This window comes from Capra hircus, chromosome 2, assembly GCF_001704415.2.
Source record: "Capra hircus breed San Clemente chromosome 2, ASM170441v1, whole genome shotgun sequence".
Taxonomy (NCBI): Eukaryota; Metazoa; Chordata; class Mammalia; order Artiodactyla; family Bovidae; genus Capra; species Capra hircus.
The window spans coordinates 93,268-119,328 of NC_030809.1; the positions used below are offsets into that span (position 1 = coordinate 93,268).

Genomic DNA, 26,061 nt, shown 5'->3' on the forward strand with positions numbered 1-26,061 from the left:
CTCGGGCGTCCCCAGGTGGCCGTGTGGGCATTGCAGGCCTGGACTCTGGACCCCCACTCCTTGCGCCCCCTTCCTGGCAGGGAGCTATGGGGGAGAACGGGCTTCCACTCGGTCTTATGATGCCTGTCCTCATGGGTACGCATGACCCTGTTTCCCAGTTACCTCCACTCCAGCCTCAGCCTCCTCCTCGGCTGAGCCGGGGCTGACAAAGCGGGGTCCTCGGAGCCCACAGAGCCTTAAGCCTCTCCATGGGGACCATCCTGGCCGCCAGCAGCAGGGTGACCGGCAGTCTTTGTGTTGAGGGGTCAGGGCCCTCTCCTGCGAGCCGGGAGCCCAAGGACGTGCTGTCCCCTGCAGAGACCAGGCCAAGGTCATCCAGGGAGAACCCACCACTTTAATGTCTGCCGAGAACCTTCCTGGAGGTGGAGGAGGGCGTGAGGAGTGGAAGCAGGGCCCCAGGGAGTGGATCCGGAGAGTGAGGGGCCGGCAGACACCCCGAGGCACAGGGTCCTGTGAAGAGCGCTGAGGAGCAGGGGTCAGCGCCCCGAGGAGCCGCTGCCTCTGATGGGGCCAGAGCACAGGCGGAGGGCGGAGGGCTGAGCCTGGGGCTAAGTGGGGTCCCCACGCCCTTGTGTGGCTGTCGGCTCCTCTGGGCAGTCTGCCCAGGTGTCTGCTGAGAGTCCTCGAACCTGCCCGTGGCAGACACCCTGCAGGGGAGGCGCCCTCCTGAGCCAGGTAGAGAGAGGGAAGGGAATCACGGCTCCCATGCGGGAGGCACGGAGTGTCCACAGGAGCGCCGCCCCACCCCATGCCTGCCCCGAGGGGGTCACAAAATGCCCACCTAGCGCCCAAGGTCCTGATGGCTCTGGGCTGCCCGCCGGGCTGCAGCAGGTGTGGCCCGGCTTGCCTCAGTTGTAGAACACCTCGTCCTCCTCCTCGGAGGGCAGGCCGCCGTCCCTGGAGCGGAGGGGGCCCTGCGGTCCGGCCCCACCCTCGGGCCCCAGGGCCCCTGGAAGCCGCAGCCGGAGCTGCCGTCCAGGGCTGGGGGGCTCGTCAGGGGAGGGCCAGCCATCGGGGGAGGAGAAGGCCAGAAGACGGTCATCCTGCGAGCGGACACTCAGAAGGCTGTCCTGGAGACAGACGCTCCCCAGGTCTGCAAAAGCAGCGGGAGGTGGGGGTGAGGATGGAGCGGGGAAGCCCTGCCCCTCGCCCTCCCTGGGGTAGGCGGCAGGGGCCAGCGGCGGAGGGCCTGCCTCAGAACCCAGCTTCATCAGCACCAAGCTGTGTGGCCTCGGTCACGTCACGGAACCTCTGAGCCCTTTTCTCCCTGGGTGATGGCGTGGTGGCGGCAGTGAGCAGAACGGCTAAGAACAGACTCTGGAGCCAGCCTGCTGGCCTCGAACCCTTCTGTGCTCTGAGAACTGGGCTGGCCAGTGCTCTCCCCAGGCCTCTGCCCCTCCCCTCGCTCATGTCAGGCGGAGGAGCACACAGTGGGTGTGCGAGCTCCATCCAGGACCCAGGCTCCCTGAAGCCCTCAGGGGTAACCAGGGGGTCTACAAGGGTGCCTGATGGTGCCTGAGGTTGAGGTTCAGATCCTGAGGCCTCAGTTTCCCTTACTTGTGAAATGGAGATAATAGCCGCCCTGCTTCTCAGAGCGTCACAGGATAAGTGGAAGCAGCGCGTGTAAAGCGCGGGGCACAGTGAGCGCTCGGTCCACGGTGTCTGCCACCAATTCACCGACATCTCTGCCCTCATCTAACCCATCGTCTGCCTCTCTATCTATCATTCTCCCCTTTATGCCCCTGGCGCTCCCGGGCGACGGGCAGGGCAAGGATCACCAGTCCCCCTTTTCAGGTGAAGAAAACCTAAGGCTGAGGGTCGGTGGGGCTTCTCTGAGGTCCCAGGGCTCAGGTAGCAGAGCAAGCCCGCACGCCGGCTCCAGGCATCCCACCCTGGCCCCAGGCGTCCCACCCCGGCCCCAGGCGTCCCACCCCGGCCCCAGGGCCGTACCCTGGAGCTGCAGGATGTCCGCGGGGCTGCTCTCCGGGCCCAGCTCTCCATCGTCCAACGAGGACCAGGCACTCAGTGTGGCCTCCGTGATGGCAAACTGCTCGGCAACCCCTGTGGGGACGGACCAGGTTCAGCGGGGGCGCAGAAGCTGCGGGTGGGCGGGCGCCACATGCTGGCTCTCGAGGCTGCCCATCTGTGGCCCCGGGGATCGGAGTTCCCATCAATGCCCCCGCACTCAGCACTGTGATTCCCTGCCCAGACCAGTGGTAAAGACCCCGCCTGCCAATGCAGGAGGCATAAGAGACACAGGTTCAAACCCTGGGTCAGAAAGACCCCCTGGAGAAGGACATGGCAACCCACTCAGTATTCTTGCCTGGAAAATCCCATGGACAGAGGAGTCTGGCGGGCTACAGTCCACGGGGTCACAGAGAGCTGGACACGACTGAACCGACTGAGCGTGCAGACAGCCCACAGGGGGGACCCCGGGGTCTCTCAGGACCAGACCCAGCCAGTCCGTCCCCCACCCCCGCCCCTGCTGACCTGCAGCAAAGCGGGCCTCTCGCAGCTCGTCCGGAAGGCGGCGGTAATGCTCGTCGTCGTCGGCAGGGGGCAGCTCCCAGCCCGCCCGCTGGGCACTCCAGCCCTTCCACTCGATGAGGTGGGCCACGCGGCCACGGGCCATGGCCGTGGGCTTTGTGATGTGGTCCCTGATGCTCTGCACCACTCCTGAGGAGATTGAGGGCGGCTGAGCCAGCCCCAGCCCCAAGAGCCGAGCCCTCCCAGCACCTCCAGCCGGTCCAGTGGCCTGTCCCCCATGTCCCTCCAGAGCCGTGTCCTCAGAGTCCCACCCGCAGTGCCGGTGCCCACCTCACTCCTCACGCCCCGCCTGCCCACAGCCTCCCACACCCTGAGGTCCCCTTGCACAGACGCTCCCCCACTGCCCCGCAGGCCCCATGCCCTGCCAGCAGCCTGCTCCCCGAAGTGCTCCTGCCCACCTGGCCCTTCTCCTCCAGACCTGCCACACCCCTTGCTCCCTTCTGACCAAGTTCACACCCGTTTGCTCAAGGAGATTCACTTGTGGATCCTTCAAGACCCACCAGCTGTCCCTTCCTCCAGCAGTTAACAAGCCAGGGGACAGCACCTTCTGTGCCTAGACACTGCCTGCTCTTCCCAGGGTGAGACCTGCAGCAGGCAGGGAAGGCTTCCTGGAAGAGGTGGCTGGCGGCAGGCTTTGAAGGCAGTTTGGGTTGGATAAAAAGAGGCAAGGTTGGAGGCTATTTCAGAGATAAGAAGAGGATGAAGGCATAGAAGAGTCGGGCGTGGTTCCAGGACCACCAGGGGCAAACCACGGGGCAACACTGGGAACAGGGTGGCAGAAGAGTCTGGGAAGCTCAACAAGGCCCAGACTTGGGGTGGACCAGCCCTCTCCTGTCAACGGCACCGTGATGAGCAGGAGGGCAGCGCAGGGCAGACCTGCCATTGAGGAAGAATGTCCTCACTGGAGGACTTAGGGCCAAGGGTAGGCTTTAGGGGCCACTGAAGGGAGTCAGTGAGGGACCAGACAGCATGGGGAGATGGGGAGCAGGGGCTGGGGGGAGGGGGCGGCTCTTGGGAGCAGGCCAGCTGGATGAGCAGGCTGATGGACAGAACGTTGTCAAGGATGATCCCCGGTGTCTCCTGCAGCCCAGGCTGAGAACATGGATCTGCGGGTCACTGGTCCCAGAAAGCAGGACATGAGGGAAGGCAACATTTAAGGAAGAAAGGCGACTCCTCTGCTGGTCCAGGGGCTAAGCCTCCACATTCCCAACGCAGGGGGCCCAGGTTCAATCCCCAGTCAGGGAACTAGATCTCACGGGCAACAGCTGAGCTTCCTCATGATCCAGCTAAGAACTGGCACAGCCAAGCAGATAGACAGATGCATAATTAAAAATAATAATTCAAAAAAGCTAACGTTGACTTGCTTTAGAAAAAGAACGGAAGGGAGAAAGGAAGGCACCCATGAAGGGAGCTGAGACAAAACTCTGGGAGAATGGGAAAGACGGAGGTCGGAACGGTGGGGAGCGCTGGCAGCCGGAGGAGGTTTCCGGAGCAGGCGGTTCAGTGTCCCCCGAGGGGCAGGTGAGGCGGAGGGAGACGATTTCGGGTGGAGGAAAAGGGGGGCAACTTCGGGGGGCTGCGAGGGGCTGAGGATGTAGCAGCCTGTGAGCAGAGCCGGCTGAGCAGAGCCCCGAAGGCCGCGCCGGGGCGACCACCCCCTGCTGCTGCGGGCGCCACGGAGCACCCCTGTGCTCACACCTGCGCCCTCGGGAGCCTTGTCCTCGGCTGACGGGAACTGCCTCACCCAGAGAGGCCTGGGAGCTGGGAGTCCTCCCGAGTGGCAGCCGACACTGACGGACGGAGGAGCCGTGTGAAGTCAGCCCTGGCCTCAGAGCCGAGGGTTCTGTGGGTCAGGCTGGGAGAGAGGAAACCTGCAAGCCACCCTCCGCCGAGCCCCGCCCACAGCCCCGCCCCTGCCCCGCCCCTGCCCTGTCTTGGGCCCCGCCCCGACTCCTGCCCCTGCCCCGCCCCGGCCCGGCCCCGCCCCTGCCCTGCCCTGCCCTGCTCCCCTCGCTCCCTGAAGGGTTCCTTCGAGAACAACCCCTCGGTGGATCCCCAGCACAGTGCCCCTCTCGGCTCTGCTTCTAGGGAACCCATCACAAATTGGCTGCTTTCATCTGCTGCAGAGAGGCAGGGAGACCACCGGGGAGACACCCACAACTTCAGGAGAACCCAGCAACTGAACGGCCCCGAGGGGCAGGGGGTTAACCCCCACGTCCTGTAGAGTCCCGCACGGAGCCCGGAGCCCGGCGTTTAGAAAACTTTTGCGTCCAACAGGGCTGCAGTCCCTCCAGCGGCAATTCCGCTCTGACCTTCCCGCCGCCAGTGGCTAGGGGACACGGTGAGGATTCCAAGGGCAGGAGGGGGCAGCCGGAGCTCACCCACGAGGGACGAGGTGGCCAGGGCTGCCACGCTGTAGTTGCTGGAGCAGGACCTGGAGTCGGACAGGTAGCCATTGGTGGTCTGGAAGCACGTCTGTAGGAAGGGGAGGGGTGAGCGAGGGGGTAAACCGGCCAGATCACCCCCCACCCCTCCCACCCCACTACCCACGCTCCCCAGGTCCTGGGCGGTCCTGCCAACCCCCACAGGACCCTCCCCAGCCCTGTGTCCATCAGACCCCCCAGGGCTGGCAGCGCTGTGTGCCCAAGCTGGGCCCACAGAGAGAGGGCGACAGTGTCAGCTGGGGCTGGCCAGACTGTGGGAGGGGCGAGTGCACTCACCTGCCAAGGATCCCAGCAGAAACCCATCTGTTTGTCCTGAAACAAGAGGAGAAAAAGGAGCAGGCAGGGCCTGGCACGCTGTGCCGGCAGAGGGCACGGCTCCTGCAGCCCCAGGGGGCGGTGCTCCCTGACTGAGCCCGCATCTGCCTGCTCCTGGGGCATGCCCTCCTGTCCCCTGGCACGCAGAGAGAAGCGGGTGGGTGCGGGGCAACCGTGACTCTGCAGGAGAGGCAGGGGGCGTGGGGGACCGAGCAGGCCTGGGCTCAGACTGTGACTGCCGTTTCTCCTGTACATCCTTGGACTAGTCACCTAACATCCCAGAGTCTTAGTCTGCGCCTCTGTAAGATGGGACAGTGCCATTCATCTCACAGGGTGTGGGGAAGCATAAACGGCATAACGTAGGCAAAGGGCCGGGCACAACGCTGAGCACGCGGTGTGCGGGCGCTCGCTCGCTCTCTCTCTCTCTCTCTCTCTCTATATATATATATATATACACATACATGCCGATTCTTTACCACTGGGCTTCCCAGGTGGCTCAGTGGTAAAGAATCCGCCTGCCAACACAATAGAGATGTGGGTTCAATCACTGGGTCAGGAAGGTCCCCTGAAGGAGGGCATGGCAACCCACTCCAGTATTCTTGCCTGGGAAATCCCACGGATGGAGGAGCCTGGCAGGCTATGGTCCATGGTGTTAAAAAGAGTCAGATATGACTTACAGATTAAACAACGTAATTACATGCTAAGTAGCTTCAGTCATGTCCGACTCTGTGACCCTATGGACTGTAGCCCACCAGGCTCCTCTGTCCATGGGATTCTCCAGGCAAGAGTACTGGAGTGGGTCGCCATGCCCTTTTCCAGGGGATCTTCCAGACCCAGGGATCAAACCCACGTCTCTTACGTCTACTTGTATTGGTAAGCAGGTTCTTTACCACTAGCACCACTTGGGAATTGTGTGTGTGTGTGTGTGTGTGTGTGTGTGTGTGGGTACATTTGTTTATGATATACACATCATATATATATATATATGTGATAGATATATCAACTTGTGAGTTCAGGCCACAGCTTCTGACGCAAAGGTCAAAATTCTGCGCCAGGTTTGAGGCCCCTGGCGAGTCCGGCGTGATCTGTCTGAATGAACTGAGAACTCATTCCTTCACTCCCCAGTCCGCAGTGCAGGCGGCCAAGGAGTCGTGGGCTCATAACAGAACATCTTATCTGCAGGACTGGGTGAATCTGGGTGGGAGGCCCTTCATGATGGGACTCTTATCTATATAGACCAGGTTCAGTGCCTGGATGCCCCGCTCCATTCAGAGCTTCATCGGCTGAATACAACCCTGGGCGGCCTGACACTGCAGGAAGGAGCCAGGCCCGGCAGGGAGAGGAGGAGGCTAAAACCGTTTCTGCTTCCAGAGCACAGCCCAGGAACCAGGAGGACGAAGCACGACAAATTACCTTTCCAGTGACATGGTCTGAAGCCACGATAGAGGGCAAGTCTGGGTTCACGGGGTCCGTGCCCTGGGGCATGGGGCAGTCCTTGTGGGCACTTGTGAGCAAATCTGGAAAACAGGAAGACACGAGGAACTTAGACAAGCCCAGAGCTCTGTTGTTACGAAGCCCATTCAAGCCAGCTCTGAGAGATGACGTCACTTAATTATTACATCATTTCATCGAAAACAGACTCAGGGACTTCCCTGGTGGTCCATGGTTAAGAATCTGCCTTGCCATGCAGGGGATGTGAGTTCAATCCCTGATAACAGAACTAAAATCCCACACACCCTGGAGTAACTAAGCTGGCGCAATGCAGCAAAAGATCCCGCGTGCAGCAACTGAGACCCAACACAGCCAAATAAAATTTTTAAAAAGAAAAAAACAGACTCAGGCCCACAGCAGGTGAGGAGTCCAGCCAGATCCCACCAGTGGGATTTCGCGGCCCTCTCCTTGTTGCTCCATTTTTACTAACTCCAGTCCTCCAGCGATTGCTTGACCTCACGGAGACCCCCAGACCGTCTGTTCGCCTGTGTTTCGTAAGACACTCATGTCCCCACTTCCCTCCTGGCCCAGCTAAGACTCCTTGGCATATCCTTAAAGGTCTCCTTTGCAGATGCCCTTGACTCGCCTCTCTTAACTCTGTTTTGGCCTAACCCTCCGCCCACTTTGTGGGGACCCTCAGAGCTGCTGGCTGCCGGGGAAAGTCACGGGAATCAAGTGAGATTGGTGTCCACCAGTCTACCCGGAGAAGGCAATGGCACCCCACTCCAGTACTCTTGCCTGGAAAATCCCATGGAAGGAGCAGCCTGGTAGGCTGCAGTCCATGGGGTCGCTAAGAGTCGGACACGACTGAGCAACTTCACTTTCACTTTCATGCATTGGAGAAGGAAATGGCAACCCACTCCAGTGTTCTTGCCTGGAGAATCTCAGGGACAGGGGAGCCTGGTGGGCTGCCATCTATGGGGTCACACAGAGTCGGACACGACTGAAGCGACTTAGCAGCAGCAGCAGTCTACCCAGGGAACCCTCTACGTGTCTGATTCCTGCGAGTTTGCATCCTGTGAGGCTGACTGCTTGGTCCTCTTTCCTTCTCGAACTTTCACAGGGACACCCCTGCGGGTCCCTGCACCCTGCTGCCGGCTGCTCTCCGGCTCTTGGTGCGATCCAGGAGCCTTCGGCAGGTGTCACCCATCCTGTCCACCTCAGATCTGCCCCGCCGCACGCCACACCGTCTGCCTTCCCTCTTGTGACAAAGGAAGGGCTGTCCCCCAGCCCAAGCCCAGCCCGTCCACCGGGGTCTCGTGCCTGCCCTCCCCCGGGGCTCCGTGCTCTCTCTTTCCCATGTTGTCCCAGTTTCTCTCCCCAGAGTCGGCCCATCGGTGTGGCGGCATTGCCTCTCCCGTCTCCTGCCGCGTGGGGTCCCCTCACCACTGGGCTGGCCCCCAGCCCCTCCCGTCCTGACAACCCAAGGCTCTCCACCCTTGGAAGACACTCTCCCTCCGCTCCTTGCTCACGCCTCTGCCCCCAACTTAGAGCTGTGTCCAGCCTCTACTCCCCGTCTTCTCCTGTTCTCCTGCACCGGTTCCAACCAGCCTTCCTTGAGACAGCCCTTGGCAAGTGTCCAGAAAGCTCAGAGGGATCCTCCGGCCCATCCTCGGCGGCCCCCCAGCAGGCACGAGGGTGCCCCTCCTCCAGCCGCACCCTCTCCTGACCCCCCACCTCCACAGCCGCTCCTCTTCCTCCTCCTCTGCTCAACCCCAGAGCCGACCCACCGCTCATCCCGGGCCCCTTCTCACCTCCCTTCTCCCCGTCCCAGGAGGTCTCACCCCTGCGGCTGGCACCTGCCGGGGTCCAGCCCCGGTGGATCCAGGGAACTCGAAGGGTGGACGGCGTTGGCGTGGAAAGACTTGTTTGTTTATTAATGTAAGATTAGATTAAGAAACTATAGTGTAGTAAGAAGGTTAAGTGGAGGAAGAGGGCTGAATAGCTTGGTTTACGCGGAAGGCCAATAAAATTCCAGACAAGGAATTTGCACCATCTACGTTGGGCCACCGGCGCCCGCTTGAATATCTAAGGGTGCCTCGCCTTAAGCTCCCTTTCGTGCGGGTCTTAACAGCCGGGGCAAGTAAGTAGACCTGGCGAGCCTCCGCGCCCCAGATGGAGATTCAGCCTGAAGTTAAAGTAAAGAGCAGAGAGAGGAAAGGGGAGAGAAGAAGGAGAGAAAGACACGGGGGGAGCCAGAGTCCCAAGAAACCAGGCCGAGAGACTGGCCCCCGGCCCCTGGCCCCCATCCTTTATTGTTCAGAAGGCCTTTTATACTTTTGATAAAACACGGAGATCAATGGGTAATACAAAATTATGTAGCATTCGCAACCCAGATTCTTTCTATACATCATTTTGTATACAAAAGGTCTCAGGTGATTTACATTATCTTCTGGCCAAGAAGCTTGTTAACACTTTTTATCTCTCTTCCTTAATGAATGTTGATTTTGTTTCCCCTGAAGTGTTTTTCTTTAATTTGCATCTCCTTAAAGCATTAAAGTTACATCTCTATAGAACAAAGGTGCAGTGGGATATAACAAAGAAGGTACTTAACTCGAAGATCTAATGTTGCTAATACCAGGTCTACTACTTGTTTTTCTATATACCAACTATATCTAAAAATAAAGGATATGAAAATTTGGCAGCAAGCATTGACCCAAAAAATGAAACTTTTAATCAGTCCTATTCTAAAGATTTTGACTCCTCGGAAGCTCCTGCATTCCTAGGATGTTTTAAGCTTCCTGTGCCTCCTGCGGTCAGGAGGCCTCAAACAATCACATGCGCAGCTGTACGAGTCCTGCAGGCAGGCTAGAAAGCCATCAGAGGGTTTTTGGATTGAAACACTCTTTCAAATGCAGAAGACTGAAGCCCTGAATTGACTTTTTCCAGAAAATGTCAGAAGAGTGGAAAAGCAGAGCACAAAAGCCGGCAGATTTTTGTTGGGGTACATGCTTAGGAATTTCCAGAGGGGTCCCTGAAGTCTGAGCACGCCTTGCGTATGTCAGCTTCCTTCCTCATGACCTTGTCACGGGCGGGCTTCCTCACACTGGCTCCCGGCAGGCACCCACATTTATGCTCCAGTCCCGACTCTTTGCTGGAGCTCCTGACTGAATTTCCAGCTCCCTACATGGTTGCCCACTAGGCATCTCAAGCAAACGCAGGCAAAACGGAACTTGCAAACCACAATCCATCTTCCTTCCCCAGCTTTAGTAATCGATGTGATGGTCTACCCAGCTGTCCCAACGAAAAACCCAGGCACTTTCTTGGAGTCCTGCTTCCCCAACTCTTCCTGCCAACCCCATCCAGCAACCAGCAAGTCTCCCTAGCCCTCTCTCTGACCTCTGCCCCAGATTTAGCCCTCTCCATCAGCACCGCTGCTCCAGCCTTGCCCCATGAGAGCTGTCACCTTCTCCACCAGCAGCCTCCTCCCTCCCCTGCTGGGCCATCCACTCTCCACCAGCATCACGGGGACGTCACACCCCCGGTCAGGCTGTCTCCATCTGCCCGGCTGCCTCCCTTCCATCACCTTAGGGACAGAGCCAGCCCCAGCCTCGCGGCCTGGGGGCCTCCAGCCGGCCCGCTCTGACCATAGTCCCCGGCCCGCGCCCACGCCTGCTGGCCTGGGCACTCCGCTCCGTGCTGCTCCTCAAACGGCCAGGCCTGCTCTTCGTCCTTGCTGTCCCCCGTGCCTGGAACACCCGTTCCCCAGATCCTCTGGAACCTCATCATCCAGCACTCAGCTCAAGAGAAGCCGTCCCTGGCCACCTCCCTGTCCCCACGCCAGCCACCAGTCACCCCCCACTGTCATCACCCTGATATCTGTGCTTATTTAAGGTCCAGCGGCTCCCCCTACAACAAATGTGAGCACCGCGAGGGTGGAGACCCTGGCGGCTCTGCTTGGGGCTCTGCGTCCACAGCACCTGCACTTAGTGGGGGCTCTGTAAACACCTGGGGGATGCCTTCTACCGTCTGATAAAAGTACTTCTGTGCGGGAGGGCAGGGATCGGCCCACCACTGCCGAATTATCAGGGCCTACCACATCCTAGGTTCACAGTCGTTGCTGAGGGATTGACCACCTTGAACCAAGCAACTAGAATTGCTGGACTGAATCCTTGGTCTAACTAAGAAGAATCCTCCAGTCCCCGAGGATGACAGGGAACACTCTTACCATCCATTCGATTCATGTGCTTACTTACTCTTCTATTCACTGAACGGTATTAGCTGAGCAGCTACTATGTACCACCCACTGTTCTGAGTATAGAGACAGTGGTGAAGCCTGGGCTTCCCCGGTGACTCAGATGGTGAAGAATCTGCCCACAATGTGGGAGACCTGAGTTCGATCCTGAGGTCAGGAAGATCCCCTGGAAAAGGGAATGGCTACTCACTCCAGTGTTCTTGCCTGGAGAATTCCATGAACTGAGGAAGCCTGGTGGGCTACAGTGCATGGGGTCACAAAGAGTTGGACACGACTGAGCAACTAACACTTTTACTCTCTCTCACTGGTGGTTAGAACTCTGCGCCACCACTGCAAGGGGCGTGGGTTTGATCCCTGGCTGGGGAACTAAGATCACATACGTTGTGCAGCATGATCCGAAAAAAAAAAAACAGAGATGATTTCTCTGCCCTCGTGGAGCTGACATTCTAGTAAGTGAGACAGACTATTAACCCAGAACTCACAAGCTCTGAGAGCTGCTCCGAGCTGAGGTCTGGGTATCCAGAAAAGTCCAGTTATATGAAGAGCTGTAGCCTGGCCATTCATTCATTCACCCATGTAGCCATTTATCCCTTCAGCCACTGAGCACCCATCTCCTGGACGTCTGCACTGGGCAGGCACCTGGGGACTGAGGTGGGATCAGCTCTGTCCCTGCCCTCAGGGAGCTCACAGTTACATGCAGGAAGCCCCGCAAAGCCCCTCACTCAAAGCCAAGGCTGAGCGGCAGGAAGGGCATCACCTGAGGACTGCTGTCCTCTTCACCCTCCTGTCCCGGCGTGATTGCAGAGTCCTCACCGTGACCTAGAGAGGAGGCTCCGTGGTCAGCTTGGCAGGTGAGGAAACCCAGGGCAGGTGGGGGAGTCACAGCCCCAGGCACACGGCCCACCGCGGGCAGTCAGGACCTGAACCCTGCGGGTCTGATGCCGAGGCTCCTCCTCTCGCAAAGCACAGGAGTTGTGATGATTTTCCGCGGGGGCTGGGGGCTGCATGGTAGCGCTGATGGGGCAGCTGGCCAGGAGGGGGTGTGTGGAGGTGGACGGTTTGGGTGGGCGCAGGGATGGTGGGGAGGGGAGGGGTAAGGCGGGGAGGGGAGGGGGTGAGGCGGGCGGGGCTTGCGCCAAGCCCGGGTCGAAGGAGCGGTCTGGGGCGATGCCTACAGAGGCTCCCCTCCCTGCCTCCCCTCCCAGCCTCCACCGTCCTGCCCTGGGCAGCGGCTCCCGTCGCCCTTTCTGGCTGGGGGCCGCCTGGACAGAAGCAGACGAACGGATGGCGTGGACACAGACGCGGCTTCCGGGAGGAGGCGGAGGCCAGAGAGGGTCTGAGGCTGGAGATGGGAGGCGCCAGGCCACCCCAAAGGCAGGGCTGGGCGGAGGAGAGTGGGCAGAACCGGAGACGCAGAGATCGGGGTTAACGAGGAGGGGAAGCAGGCAGGGGAGGCTGTGGGCGCCCCACGCAGCCCCCAGACCCCGTGGACCCCTGTCTGCTTCTGTTGCCCACAGTCCCCGCCCGCGGGCTGGGCTTCCACCAGGCAGCTCCTGAGGCGCAACTGGGCTGAAACGAGCCAAGAAGCGATGTTGCTCCCAGCGGAGTGGCCCTCGCCCGCGACTGGAGGGGCAGGGCCCCAGGTACTTTACTTCGGGCGGGAGAACTCCGAGCGCCACTCTCAGCCGAGTCCCCGGCGGAATCAGCCTGAAACCGCCGCTGCGGGGCGCGCCCTCTCCCGGCCGCGTCTCCTCCGCCCGCTCTCTCCACTTCACTCTTCCCTCTGGAAGGTTCCCTTCACGTTCCAGGCGCTCGCAAACCCCAGGTTCAGGAGCTGCCCTGAAGACAGCTGCCTGAGGCTCTGCTGCCAGACTGTCCAGTTCAAATCCCTTTATTCCCGTGGGCCCTGAACAAGCGGCTCCACCTCTCCTAGCCTCCACTTCCGTATCTATAAAACGGGCAACTGAGGGAGATGGTTCTGGTTCCTCGGGAATTGTCTACTAGGATCCAAAACTGAGGCCCAGGAGGCTTTGAGGGCCCGCTTTTGAAGAAAACCACTCAGAAGGTGGACGTGGGGGGGCGGCGGACACCCTCTAGAGTCAAAGCGGCTGAAACCAGCTCTGCCGCCCCAGCCGTCAACCCCCTCCTGACTCTTGTTCACCCACTCAGTCGTGTCCGACTCTTTCGGACCCCATGGACTGCAGCACACCAGGCTTCCCTGTCCTTCACTGTCTCCCGGAGCCTGCTCAAACTCATGTCCATGGAGTCAGTGACGCCATCCAACCGTCTCATCCTCTGTCGTCCCCCTCTACTCCTGCCTTCAATCTTTCCCAGCATCAGAGTCTTTTCCAAGGAGTCAGCTCTTCACATGAGGTGGCCAAAGTACTGGAGCTTCAGCTTCAGCATCAGTCCTTCCAATGGACACCCAGGACTGATCTCCTTTAGGATGGACTGGTTGGATCTCCTTGCAGTCCAAGGGACTCTCAGGAGTCTTCAGCACCACAGTTTGAAAGCATCAGTTCTTTGGCGCTCCACATTCTTTATGGAGAATCACGTAAAGAATGAAAATCACACCCATACATGACTACTGGAAAAACCATAGCTTTGACTGTATGGACCTTTGTCGGCAAAGTGATCATCTCTGCTTTTGAATATGCTGTGTAGGTTTGTCATAGTGCTCCCCCCGCCCACCCCAAGGAGCAGGCGTCTTCTGACCCTACCCGCTTCTCCCCACAGGCTGAATGAGGGGATGTCAGGGACTCACTTGCAGAGATCTGGGAGGCCTGCAAAGGAGAGGCCACCACTTGATCTGCCCACTTCACCCCTCCCTGCTTGGATGTCCATAACTGGGGCAGGGGCAGCCTGCCCTCCCACCTCCAGTAAGGCAAGGCTTGTGTTATCACAGGTCCGGCAGACACAGAGAAAGGGGCCAGGTGTGAGGCCTGCTGGTGCCCCTAAGAGGGCCGCTTGCAGGCAATGGGACCCCAGCCCCAAGAGGCTGGAAGGTGGACCACTGTAGGGAGAAAAGCGAGTTGAGCAGGGGATGAAGAGGTCAGACCAGCCAGGTCTTCCATGATGGGCCCACCCCCTCCCACTGCCGTGGGCTCGGAGAATCTCCCGTGCTAACCTGCGAGACCCTGGCTGCCACCCACCCCTAGTCCTTCTCTGCCCCTCACTCCAGGCGTTCCTGCCTCGGATCCTGTGCGCCGGCTGTTCTTTCCTCCACCTGGGACTCTCTCCCTGAGTACACGGTTCACACCTCACTCCGCCCAGGTCTCTGCTCAGATGCTGCAACCCCAGTGCGGCCTCCCCAACCATCTCATTTAACGGGATGCCCGCGCCTCTCCAGCCCCTCACCCTGTTTTACACCCGTCACTCCACAAAGCGTGTGTCTGTTTCCTTCTTCATGGATTCCCCTAGAACACACGCTCTGGGAGGGCTGGGACTCTGCCTGTTTTATTTGCCACAGTGGCCCGAGCGCCTGCCCAGGGCCTGGCACGTTGTAGGTGCTCGTTAAACATTCGCTGTAAGAAGGAAGGAATGAACATTTGGGTGCCAACCACACAGAGGAGTCACCCGTGAGCCAGGGCTAGCCGAGGGAGACTGTTAGAGCTCCAGGCAGATACAAACACAGAACGGTCTCTGCCCCATTTTTTCTCAAGGTTTTTGGGCCGACTCCAGCATGCTGCAGGAGAATGGGACCCAAAGGAGAGAGAGGCCAGCAGAGCAAAGAGCAGACCATGGCCCTTGGTACGGCCAGCCAAGCACCAAAGAATTGATGCTTTCAAACTGTGGTGCTAGAGAAGACTCTTGAGAGTCCCTTGGAATACAAGATCAAACCAGTCCATCCTAAAGGAAATCAGTCTTGAATATTCACTGGAAGGACTGATGCTGAAGCTGAAACTCCAAATCTTTGGCCACGTGATGCGAAGAGCTGACTCACTGGAAAACACTCTGATGTTGGGAAAGATTGAAGGTGGGAGGAGAAGGGGACGACAGAGGATGAGATGATTGGATGGCATCACTGACTCGATGGACATGAGCTGAGCAAGCTCTGGGAGTTGGTGAAGGACAGGGAGGCCTGGTGTGTTGCAGTCCATGGGGCCACAAAGAGTCAGATATAACTTAGCAACAGAGCAACAACAAGCCTCGGCCACAGGGGATGAGGGGAGGGTGAGATGGGACAGGAGAGGAAAGTGTCATCCGAGCTGGATGGACTGGACTCATGTCCAGAAGAGGTGAGAGGGTTCTGTGATCTGCCCGAAAGGTGTTGCGGGCTGGCAGGTCAGGGCGGCTCAGTGAGACTGTCTGGGGCAGGGACTGGAGAACGGGCAGTGGAGTCGGGCGAAGCTCCAGCCCTGGGTCCAGAGCTCAGTGATCCGGGAACTAGGAGCAGGGGGCAGTACAGGGCCGTGAGGATGGGGCTGTGTGCACCTGGAGCACGCAACGCACTGTGCTCGTTACCCGCAGCTCTGGCCGTGTGACCCTGGGCAGATCTTGCGCCTCACCGGGCTTCAGACTTTCCAGTGTACAGACGCCATGTTCCAGGCCCTTCAGAGTTGGTGTTCAAACCAGGTGGGGGACAGGGGGAACCTTCAGTGGGTCAAGCAAGCAATTTCCTTGGTCGTATTTTAAAAGAATGAAACAGAATGGCGTAGAACAGAGAATGTCAGAACCCACTGCACAATCAGGCTAAGCCTTATTTCGTGAAGCCTCTTTTGAATTGCAAAGACACCCGTGTGTGCACAGTAAGGATTTTCTACGTGTGTGTCCTGGGTTATGATAAAAAGCACACTTATTCTTATGGGTCCAGTCAAAAAAGTTTGAAAGTTGCCCTCTGAGGGTTCCTGCACGCACCAGCTGGGGCCTCCAAGGTAGCTCCAAGGCAGCTACCGGCTGCCCCAGGAACTCCTGAGGGTGCAGGGCTCCCTCCAGGCCCCAGCCCGTCGCCGGAAGCTGTTTGGAAACTGGGGCCACAGAGCGGGAACGAGGGGGGATGGCAGGTGGTGCTGAAGCCTGGAGGAGACGGGCTCGGACACGACTGCCCACGCGGCACAGACCCGGACTCCTGCTCCCAGCCCCTCCCCAGCTTTCCTGCCCCCCAGCTCAGGAGGGCTGCAGGTGCCTCTGCCAAAGCCGACTCTGGCCCCGTGATGTCACAGGCTGGTTGCCATGGAGACGTCAGGTAATGAACCAGCCCAGGGGGAAATCACAGGCTGCTCTTCACCCAGCTGGGACCAGCGGCCACGTCACCACAGGCAACTGGAAAAACACAGCGTTTCATGCAGGCGGGGGCTGGGGGACAGCCTGCAGGACCCCAGCCTGCGCTCCTGGGGGCGCCTTCCTCTCCCACGGGAGCCGTGGGGCACCCGCTGTTTCCCAGGGCACAGCCCACTCCCCTGAACCCAGGGTCCGAGGCCGCTTCTCTGACTGCCCCTCCACCACAGGCCAGGCGCAGAACAGGCCCGGGGCCACTGTGGCAGCAGGGCCTCCTGACCCTGCAGGGCAGCGCCGTCCTCTCCTTCCGTCCCCCCCACACCCTGCCTCCACCAGAGCTGCTCAGCGTGCCAACGGTGCCCCCTGCCTTCCCACACCGGCTCCTCAGTCCGCTGGGTCCAGCCACCCAGGCAGCTGCTCCCAATGCTTCACCCTCTTGCGGCAAAGCTCCCACACGGGTCCTCTCCACTCGTGCCTGGGGTGAGGCTGCCATGTAACCCCCCGGACTCCTCTCTTGGCCTTCCAGCCCCTGAGCTGGGCCTTGGCACCCCTAGCCACCAGTCAGTGCCTGCCGTCTGCCCGGGTCCCACGCCCTGGGGGGCATGCGGGTCCCAGGCTTCACCCTGCTCCCGCTCAGCGGCCCAGAGAGGGTGAAGCTCCTCTCAAAACACACAGGATCTGAGATGCAGCCAAGGCCCAAAGTCCCTTGTGACGCCCTCCCTGGACTGTCTCGGGGCTCCCCCGTGCATTTCGGGGCCCCCAGGCTGAGTGCATGGGGCGGACCACGGCCACGTGACATGTCCAGCTCCAGCCTTGCCCTGGACACAGCATGGCGGGCACGGCCTTCCCCCCACGGGCCTGTCCCGCGCGCGAATCCCGGCCCCTCACTCCCCGCGCTGGTGCTCCTACGCGACAAGAGCCCAGCTTCCCTGAACACCCTGATCTAGCCTCACCTCCTCCAGCAGCCTGCCTAGATCAGCCTCAGCTGCATTAGGCCGTTACCTTACCAGCAGCCCTACGCGGCATAGTCCGGCGTACAGTGATTTCCTTACACTGTTGACTGAATACCTCCTCCGCTAGGCCTTGCCATCCATTGTCTCCCATTTTATCTTAACAGCAACCCTGCAGGGAATTCCCTGATGGTCCAGAGGTTAGGACTCAGTACTTCCACTGCCGGGGGCCCAGGCTCATCCCTGGTCAGAGAACTAAGATCCTGCAAGCCGGGTGGCTGAGAGAGAGAGTCAGAGAGGGAAACAGCAGCTCCGCAGACGCCATGGCGCCCGTCTCCAGGCCGGTTCAGAAAAGGCAGAGGGACCGGAGACAGAGAGCCAGAGAGGGGACAGCCGCTCCGCAGACTAGGCACCATGACGCCCATTTTCAAGCTGGTTTTAGAAAAGGCAGAGGGACCAGAGAAATTGCCAACATCCACTGGATCATGGAAAAAGCAAGAGAGTTCCAGAAACACATCTACTTCTGCTTTATTGACTATGCCAAAGCCTTTGACTGTGTGGATCACAATAAACTGTGGAAAATTCTGAAAGAGATGGGAATACCAGACCACCTGACCTGCCTCTTGAGAAACCTATATGCAGGTCAGGAAGCAACAGTTAGAACGGGACATGGAACAACAGACTGGTTCCAAATAGGAAAAGCAGTACGTCAAGGCTGTATATTGTCACCCTGCTTATTTAACTTCTATGCAGAGTACATCATGAGAAACGCTGGGCTGGAGGAAGCACAAGGTGGAATCGAGATTGCACAGAGAAATATCAATAACCTCAGATATGCAGATGACACCACCCTTATGGCAGAAAGTGAAGAGGAACTAAAAAGCCTCTTGATGAAAGTGAAAGAGGAGAGTGAAAAAGTTGGCTTAAAGCTCAACCTTCAGAAAACAAAGATCATGGCATCTGGTCCCATCACTTCATGGCAAATAGATGGGGAAATAGTGGAAAACAGTGTCAGACTTTATTTTTGGGGCTCCAAAATCACTACAGATGGTGATTGCAGCCATGAAATTAAAAGACGCTTACTCCTTGGAAGAAAAGTTATGACCAACCTAGATAGCATATTCAAAAGCAGAGACATTACTTTGCCAACAAAGGTCCACCTAGTCAAGGCTATGGTTTTTCCAGTGGTCATGTATGGATGTGAGAGTTGGACTGTGAAGGAAGCTGAGGGCCAAAGAACTGATGCTTTTGAACTGTGGTGTTGGAGAAGACTCTTGAGAGTCCCTTGGACTGCAAGGAGATCCAGCCAGTCCATTCTGAAAGAGACCAGTCCTGGGTATTCATTGGAAGGACTGATGCTGAGGCTGAAACTCCAATACTTTGGCCACCTCATGCAAAGAGTTGACTCATTGGAAAAGACTCTGATGCTGGCAGGGATTGGGGGTAGGAGGAGAAGGGGATGACCGAGGATAAGATGGCTGGATGGCATCACCGACCCAATGGACGTGAGTCTGAGTGAACTCCAGGAGTGGGTGATGGACAGGGAGGCCTGGCGTGCTGCGGTTCAGACTGAGCGACTGAACTGAATGCCCATTTACTTCCCTGGTGGCTCAGACAGTAAACCGTCTGCCTACAATGCAGGAGCTCCCTGGGTCAGGAATATCTCTTGGAGAAGGAAATGGCAACGCACTCCAGCAGTCTTGCCTGGAGAATCTCCAGGGACAGAGGAGCCTAGCAGGCTACAGTCCATGGGGTCTCAAAGAGTCGAACACAGCTGAGTGACTTCACTCATTCACTTACTCACACCCATTTTACATATGGGGAAACTGAGGCTCAGAGAGGTTAAGGGCACCTACTAGTAAGTAGCAGAAATGGGGCTCAAACCTGGGCCAGTCAGACCCCAGAGCTTGTGCTTTGCCTGCTGACGAGCGCTGAGCTCCTGAGAGGTCCTCAGGCTGTTTGTCCAAGGTGGTGTCTCCTGCCTCAGACTGTGAGTTTCTAAAGGGCAAGGCCCCATCCACCCCTTCCCCAGTCTCCCCACGGTGCCCACAGGGACTCTGCTCTTGGGCCTGGGGGTGCTGGGGATGGGGGGGGTCACTGTCAGGGGCCAGAGCACTGGGGGTGCTGGGGATGAAGGGGGTCACCGTCAGGGGTCAGAGCACTGGGGGTGGGGGATGGGGGGTCACTGTCAGGGGCCAGAGCACTGGGGGTGGGGGATGGGGGGTCACCGTCAGGGGCCAGAGCACTGGGGTTGCTGGGGATGGAGGGTCACTGTCAGGGGCCAGAGCACTGGGGGTGCTGGGGATGAAGGGGGTCACCGTCAGGGGTCAGAGCACTGGGGGTGTGGGGGGTGCTCCAGTCGGCCCCTTAGAGCTTGCAGCCCCTCCCAGGCATCATCAGATGCTTGCCCTTCCAGAAGGAACTCCCTGGTCTCACAGCTCACCGCTCCTAGGGCACTGGACCCAGGGTGGGGCCAGGAGGGTGACAGGTGGTCTGGAGCAGTGGGCAGGGGCAGGCAGAGAGTTTCACCCCAGCGGCAGGAGATGGGCCCGGAGAGACCTGGAGCTGGAGAGAGGCGGGCAGACACCGCAGGTGCCAGCAAAGCCAAAGCGAATGCCGACACGGGCGTGTCTCCAGAGTTGACTGCCTCAAGCGAGGGCCGCATGCTCAGCACCCCTCTCCTAGTGTGCCGGGGGCCAGCGTGAGGAACTCGGCCCACGGCAAAGGTCATGAGGAAGGAGGCTCGGCATACGCAAAGGCGTGATCAAGCCTCAGGAAACCCCCTGTTCCCGAGCTTCTACCCCCAAAGCCAGAGTCTGTTTTATGCTCTCACCTACACCTCCGACTTTATGGGGGGCTATTCCCCACTGGCTCTCTCGGAGAAGGAGTTAACGTGCAGCTCCAAGGCAATAAAAATTCCTGGGCGTGACAAGAGTGTTTCAGCTTACGGACTCCTCTGAAGGTTATCTAGCCTACCTGTATAGGTTCGTCCAGCCACATGTGATTGTTTACAGCCTCCCAACCTGAGAGGCACGAGATGTTTTAGACTTGCTAAAGGCAAATTCTCTTGGGAAATTGTCAGTATAGTGGGTTGGTTAGGAATTATATTGGTGAAGGGTTTTCCATTTGTTGTCCCAATAATTGCTGCTAATTCCCTGCCCTGGGTGGGATAAGGGTGTCTCAGGTCAAACCTCTCTGCTGACAGACCAGCTTGTGTGACAGGATTATCCATACTGCTGCCTCATGACTGTTCACTACCTCTCAACCATAAACAGCACGGAGAGTTTTGGAGTATTTTGAGAGTCTTAATTAGCATAGGGCTTTTCTCATTGTTGAGTCAATGATTGCTGCCTGGTCTCCATATCCTTAGGCACCTGGGAGTATATTAATCAATGTATTTGGAATATAGAAAAGGAAATAGAGTAGTTTTAAGGTTAGCAATACTAGACTTTTTGAGCTAATGAATTTTCTCTTTTGTAATAGATCATTGTACTTTGTTATAAATCACTGTGTCCTTGCTATGTAAAAATATAACTTTATCACTATCTTAAGACTAAATAGATCTTAAGGGGAACATTGGTGAAAGGATTTTCATATGTTGGGCTGATGTTTGCTGCTAAATCTCCATATTCCCTACCCTTATAATGAATATAACCAGCATATAGGAGAAATAAGTATTAACCTTTAAGATTAATCATGTGAACCTTGGGTTAAATAAATTCCTTTCTTGATTGTAACTCGCTACACCCTCACCCTATAGGAATGCAACTTTATTTGGAGGGTGGTGCCTGGTTTAAGAAACAACACCCTTGGAAAAAATAAGTTTTTGGTTATCAGAAAGAAAGGGTCATAAAACATCTGCAGGTCTCATGCCCAGAAGATGATGTAAAACCCCTCAGACTTTTTTTTATACATTTATGTGAAGCACCTGATTTTGATAAAGGTCAGGACTGCTGACCCCCACGTGACTCTGTATTCATCCCTATATGCAACAAAAGGTATATAAGCAAACCCAAAAATAAAGAAATCGGATCAGTTTCCTGAAAGACTGATTCCCCCATGTCGTTCTTTTCTGCTCCCTGTTTCTCTGGCTGAATTCCCATCTGGAGCGTGGGTGCTCACCACGTCTACTTACTTGCCCTGGTTTTCAAGCCCACGCGAGGAGGAGCCCAAGGAGGGGCACCTTCCGATATTCAAGTGGCACCGGTGGCCCAACGTGGATGGTGCAAATTCCTTGCCTTGGAATTTTATTGGTATCCCACGTAAACCAAGTTATTCAGCCTCTTTTTCTCTCCTACTATTTTCTGGCCAAATTCCCATCTGGTGCATGGGTACCCACCAAGCCTGCTAATCTTGCCTGGGCTTCTAAGATTGGACCAGGTGGGCCTCAGTGCCTCCTCTCCTTCGGGAGAACGGGAAGGCGCCTGTGTTCTATGTAGGTGGTGATTGGTCTTCGATGTGAACCCAGTTATTCGGCCTCTTTTTCTCTGCTAATTTTCTAATCCCTCTCTATCTGTAATTAAAAGTTTTTTCCAAGGACGCTGACTCCGACCCCACCTGCAAATCAGCCTGGATCCACCGGGGCTGGACCCCGGCACCAGTGGGGCCCCGAGAAAGCGACAGGAAGGCGTTGTGTGCTCAGGCTCCACGATCAGGCGGTCCTGGATTCATATCCTAGCTCTCTGGGTCCTGCCTGTGTGACCTCAGCCAAGGCCCTACCCAGCTCTGAGCCCTACGCCCCCTTCCGGGGTTGAACGGTGTCTAACAAGGTCAGGACAGTGATGCCGCAGCCAGCTCAGGAGAAGCACTCAAGACAACATGAAGCAGCTCTGAGGAAAGGCATTTGGTGCCTCCATCTGGGCCCAATCACTTTCCCCACGTCCTCAGCCCCTCAGTGTGTCTTCTCCTGCAAGGCTGGATGTGCTCAAAGCCCCTGTAGCCTCCCCTTGCCCAGCCAAGAGGGTCTGGATTACCTTCTGCACAGAAGGATAATAACAAAAATTAAAAACTAAAGTGACAGCCAACACTTAAAGGGCTTGCTACATGCCAGGTAGTGGTCTGAGTGCTCTATAGGAAGTCATTTAATCCCCTCCTAGTGTCCCTGGTGGTTCAGCTGGTAAAGAAGCCTCCTGTAATGCAGGAGGAGACCTGGGTTCGATCCCTGGGTTGGGAAGGTCACTGGAGAAGGGAATGGCAACCCACTCCAGTGTTCTTGCCTGGAGAATTCATAGACTGGAGAGCCTGGCGGGCTACAGTCCATGAGGTCGCAAAGAGCTGGACACGACAGAGCGACTATCACTTTCACTTCCAGTACCCCTAAGACATCCATAGCAGTATCATTCCCATTTTAGAGATGAGAACACTGAGATACATACACAGGGTTAAGTAACTTGCCGAGGTGGCAGAGCAGGCTGGCCGGCTCCAGAGTTCACACTCGTACCCTCTCAGGGCTGGCTCGAGGGGGCTAACTGCTGCCCAGGGCTGGGCGGGGTGGCTCTCCCAGCTGTGGCCCGAAGCCTGGGCTTTGGCTGGGCGGCTGCAGTCGCCTGCGGGCCCTGGGTGGCTGTGGGCAGCAGAAGGGTGCGGCTTCGCCCAGCTTCAGGCTGCGAGTTTGGCACGTGGAGTGCGGGGGCTGTTGTGGAGACTCCCGGGCGTCCCAGGTGGCGCCAGTGGTAAAGAGCCCGCCTGCAAACGCAGGAGACATTAAGAGACGCGGGTTCAATTCCTGGGTCGGGAACATCCCCTGGAGGAGGGCATGGCTGCCCACTCCAGTGTTCCTGCCTGGAGAATCCCGTGGACAGAGGAGCCTGGAGGGCTCCCACCCGTACGGTTGCACAGAGTCAGACACGACTGAGTGACTCAGCATGTGGAGACTCAGAGGCTCTTGGAATCCAGAGGCCGGGGGCTGGAAGGAGCAGGCCAGGCCAGCCCTGGGTCCAACAGCCGGCTGTGTGGCACAGAGAACAAGGGCACGGGTGCCGAAGCCAGCATGACCGCATTCAAGGCTCGCTTCTGCTCTTTCTTAACCACACAGCCCCAGACTGTTTCCCTGCCTGTAAAATGCGGGCTGTGCTAGCACAGACCCCAGACCGGCGAGTGGAGCCTGGAACGTTCCCACCAGCCCCTGGTGAGCCGCGCGCACTCTGGGAGGAGCAGGGACAGCTAGGGGGGCAGGTGGCCTCCACTCAGGGGTTCAGACCCGCCGAGCCAGAGTAATGGGACGATGGGTGTCCTCTGCTCAAGGGGGCTCACGCTTTCTGTACCTGCATCCAACTCGCCTGCGGCCATGTTGGCACTGGGAGTGGGCAGACCCCGTCAGGAGGGCACAAGGTCAGGATATACAACGAGGAGCCCAAACCACTGCAGGAAGGGCGCAGACCTCAGGGTGCCCCCACACAGAGGGCACGGCAGAGGGTCCACCAGCTACGGGGGCATCAGAGGACCCGAGCCCCCGCCCCAGTCCTGACAGCACCGCCCTGGTCTGCGGCTAACGGGCAAGTCTCCTGGGGCCCGGCCTCGGGTGCCTGGCACAGGACGGCCGAGTGTGCAGGAGGGCCACAGGAAAGGGAACCCCGGGACCCTAACACCGGGGGCCTGCAAAGCCTGCCGGGCTTCTGCAGACACACCAAGAGCCTGCTGGCTCCAAAGAAACTTAAGTACTCTCCACTCTAAATAGTACCTTCCCCTTTGGCCAGGCTGGAGGCCCAGAGCAGATGCTCTGCTGGGCTCACCGGCTCTAGGCACACAGTGTGTACACAGTGGCTGGCACACAGTAGGGGTCAGGCTGACGTCAGCTTCATGAATGAATGAAAAAACCTCACACAGCCCAGCCCCCAAGCACGATCCCACCCTCCTGAGACATCCTGAGCCACTTACCTGAACGCTGGGGGCCTGGTGAGCAGAGCCCCCAGGCAGCGCCCTTTACCCCTCCCTCATCTCCCAGGGCGGGTCCCCTGGAGCCCGCCCAGCCCCTGCCCAAGGCCTGGTTACCCCTCCACACCTGAGGAAGGGCTGGGGTGTGGGATGCGGCGGCGGCCCCCCAAGGCTGTGCCTGTGGTCAGTGGGTTTGGCTGCATACCGCAGAGTGGGAGCCAGGGTCTGGCCCCCCTCACCTCAGCACTGCTGCTCCCGCTGCGCGGTGAAGGGACCCGGCGCAGCCTCCAACACCTGCCCACCCCTTCCCTGCCCACCCCACCGCCCCCCAGAGCGGCTCCGGGGGGGGGGGGGCTCCCACCCGGGGACAGCCAGGGGTCAGGCACCAGCAGGCAGCAGAGAGCCGAACGGAGACACAGGCCGCGGCTTCCCGGGGCCCGGCCGCCTGTCCCCGCCTGTCCCCGCCTGTCCCCGCCTGTCCCCGCCTGTCCCCGCACCAGGCTGGGGAGGTGAGGCTCCGGCAGGAGGGGCGGGGGCCTTCTTTAGACCCTGTTCTTCCCGCTAACGCCTGCCGCGGGTGTTCAGTCTGAAGACAGGGAGTGGGGTACGCGGACAGCGGTGGGCCCTGTGTCTCGGGGGGGCGGGGGGGGGGGCGTGGGAACGAGGGTCGGCTTGCGCCGCGAGTGCCCCGAGTCACTCCGGAGAGGCCGGGGGCGCCAGACGCTCCGTGTCCCCCGCCCCAGGCAGGGGTGTGCGGCCACCGGGAAGGGAGAGACCCGGCTCCCGCCGCCTGCTGGGGTGCAGATGCAGGCGGGGCCCCGCGTCTCCCAGGGCGCCGGTGGGGTGCGGCCGCCGGGAAGGGCGGGTGGTTCCCCCCGCCCCCGCCCAGGCTCCTCGGAGCGGCCGAGGGACTGCGCGCGACCCGGCGCGGGGCCCCTTCCCCCGGCACGGCCCGGGCCCCCTCACCTCGCGACACGCAGGAGCCCATCACGGGGCCACGGGGCCGGGCCGCCGGGCGCTCATGTCTCCGCGGGCGCGGGGCCCACGCGCGGCGCCGGCGCGGACGAGCGGGGAGGGCTCGGGCCCGCGGCTCCCGCCGCCGCCCGGGCGTCCGGATCGCGCCGCCCGCTAGCCTGGCACCGCCTCGCCGCGGTCAGCGCGGACGGGGCCGAGCCCCGGCGGCCCGCGCACCTGTGGCCGCGCGGCGGGGGCGGCGCTGAGCGCGGAGGCGAAGCGGGCGGCGGGGACCCCGGGGCGCGCGGTGAAAGGCAGGGACGGGCGGCGGGGGCGGGGAGGCTCCAGCATCCGGCCAGCCGGGCGCAGCGCAGGGCCGGCGGTGAACCGCTTTGCAGGGGAGAAACGGAGGGCTCACGGCCTTGCCCAGGGCTCCTGCGAGCCCGTCAGCCCCTCGCTGGGGGTCGATGGGCCAGGCCGGGGATGTAGCCGGTGGGGATGGTGAGCCGGTAGGTCAGGGTCAGGGCCTGCGGTCCCCTCGGGCGCCTGAGGGCGGGTGACCGGGGCCCCTCTAATCACTCACACTCACCCTCTCACATGCCCACCCGTGAGTGCACGTGCGCAGTTGCACGAGTGAACATATGCTTCACCCACACGCTCGCCACCGCACACACCCGCATTCACACACACTCGCAGTCACACACCCGCATTCACACACACCCGCACTCACACACACCCCAACTCACACACACCCGCACTCACACACACCCGCATTCACACACACCCGCACTCACACACCCGCACTCACACACACCCGCATTCACACTCACCCGCATTCACACACACCCGCCTTCACACACCCGCACTCACACCCGCACTCACACACACTCGCATTCACACACATCCGCATTCACACACACCCGCACTCACACACACCCACACTCACACACACCCGCATTCACACACACCCGCATTCACACACACCCGCACTCACACACACCCGCACTCACACACA

General features: G+C 59.1%; 1 protein-coding gene across 4 annotated transcripts; it reads right to left on the reverse strand.

Annotated features, from left to right (window-relative positions):
* Nucleotides 43-25,161, reverse strand: FAM131C (family with sequence similarity 131 member C). Of its 4 annotated transcripts, none has more exons than XR_001918736.1 (8): nt 25,059-25,161; nt 6,780-6,883; nt 5,328-5,363; nt 4,989-5,082; nt 2,551-2,736; nt 2,011-2,121; nt 842-1,153; nt 43-351 (listed from the first exon to the last, which is right to left on the reverse strand). XR_001918736.1 is itself a non-coding variant. In XM_018054564.1 (7 exons), exons 1-7 carry the CDS (start codon nt 25,078-25,080, stop codon nt 909-911), a joined length of 798 nt encoding a protein of 265 aa, XP_017910053.1. In that variant the 5' UTR covers nt 25,081-25,161; the 3' UTR covers nt 375-908. The 4 variants fall into 4 exon arrangements, 2 of the variants coding, with proteins under 2 accessions (XP_017910053.1, XP_017910066.1); XR_001918735.1 differs by lacking the exon at nt 43-351 and adding an exon at nt 375-707; XM_018054564.1 differs by lacking the exon at nt 43-351 and having other exon boundaries at nt 375-1,153.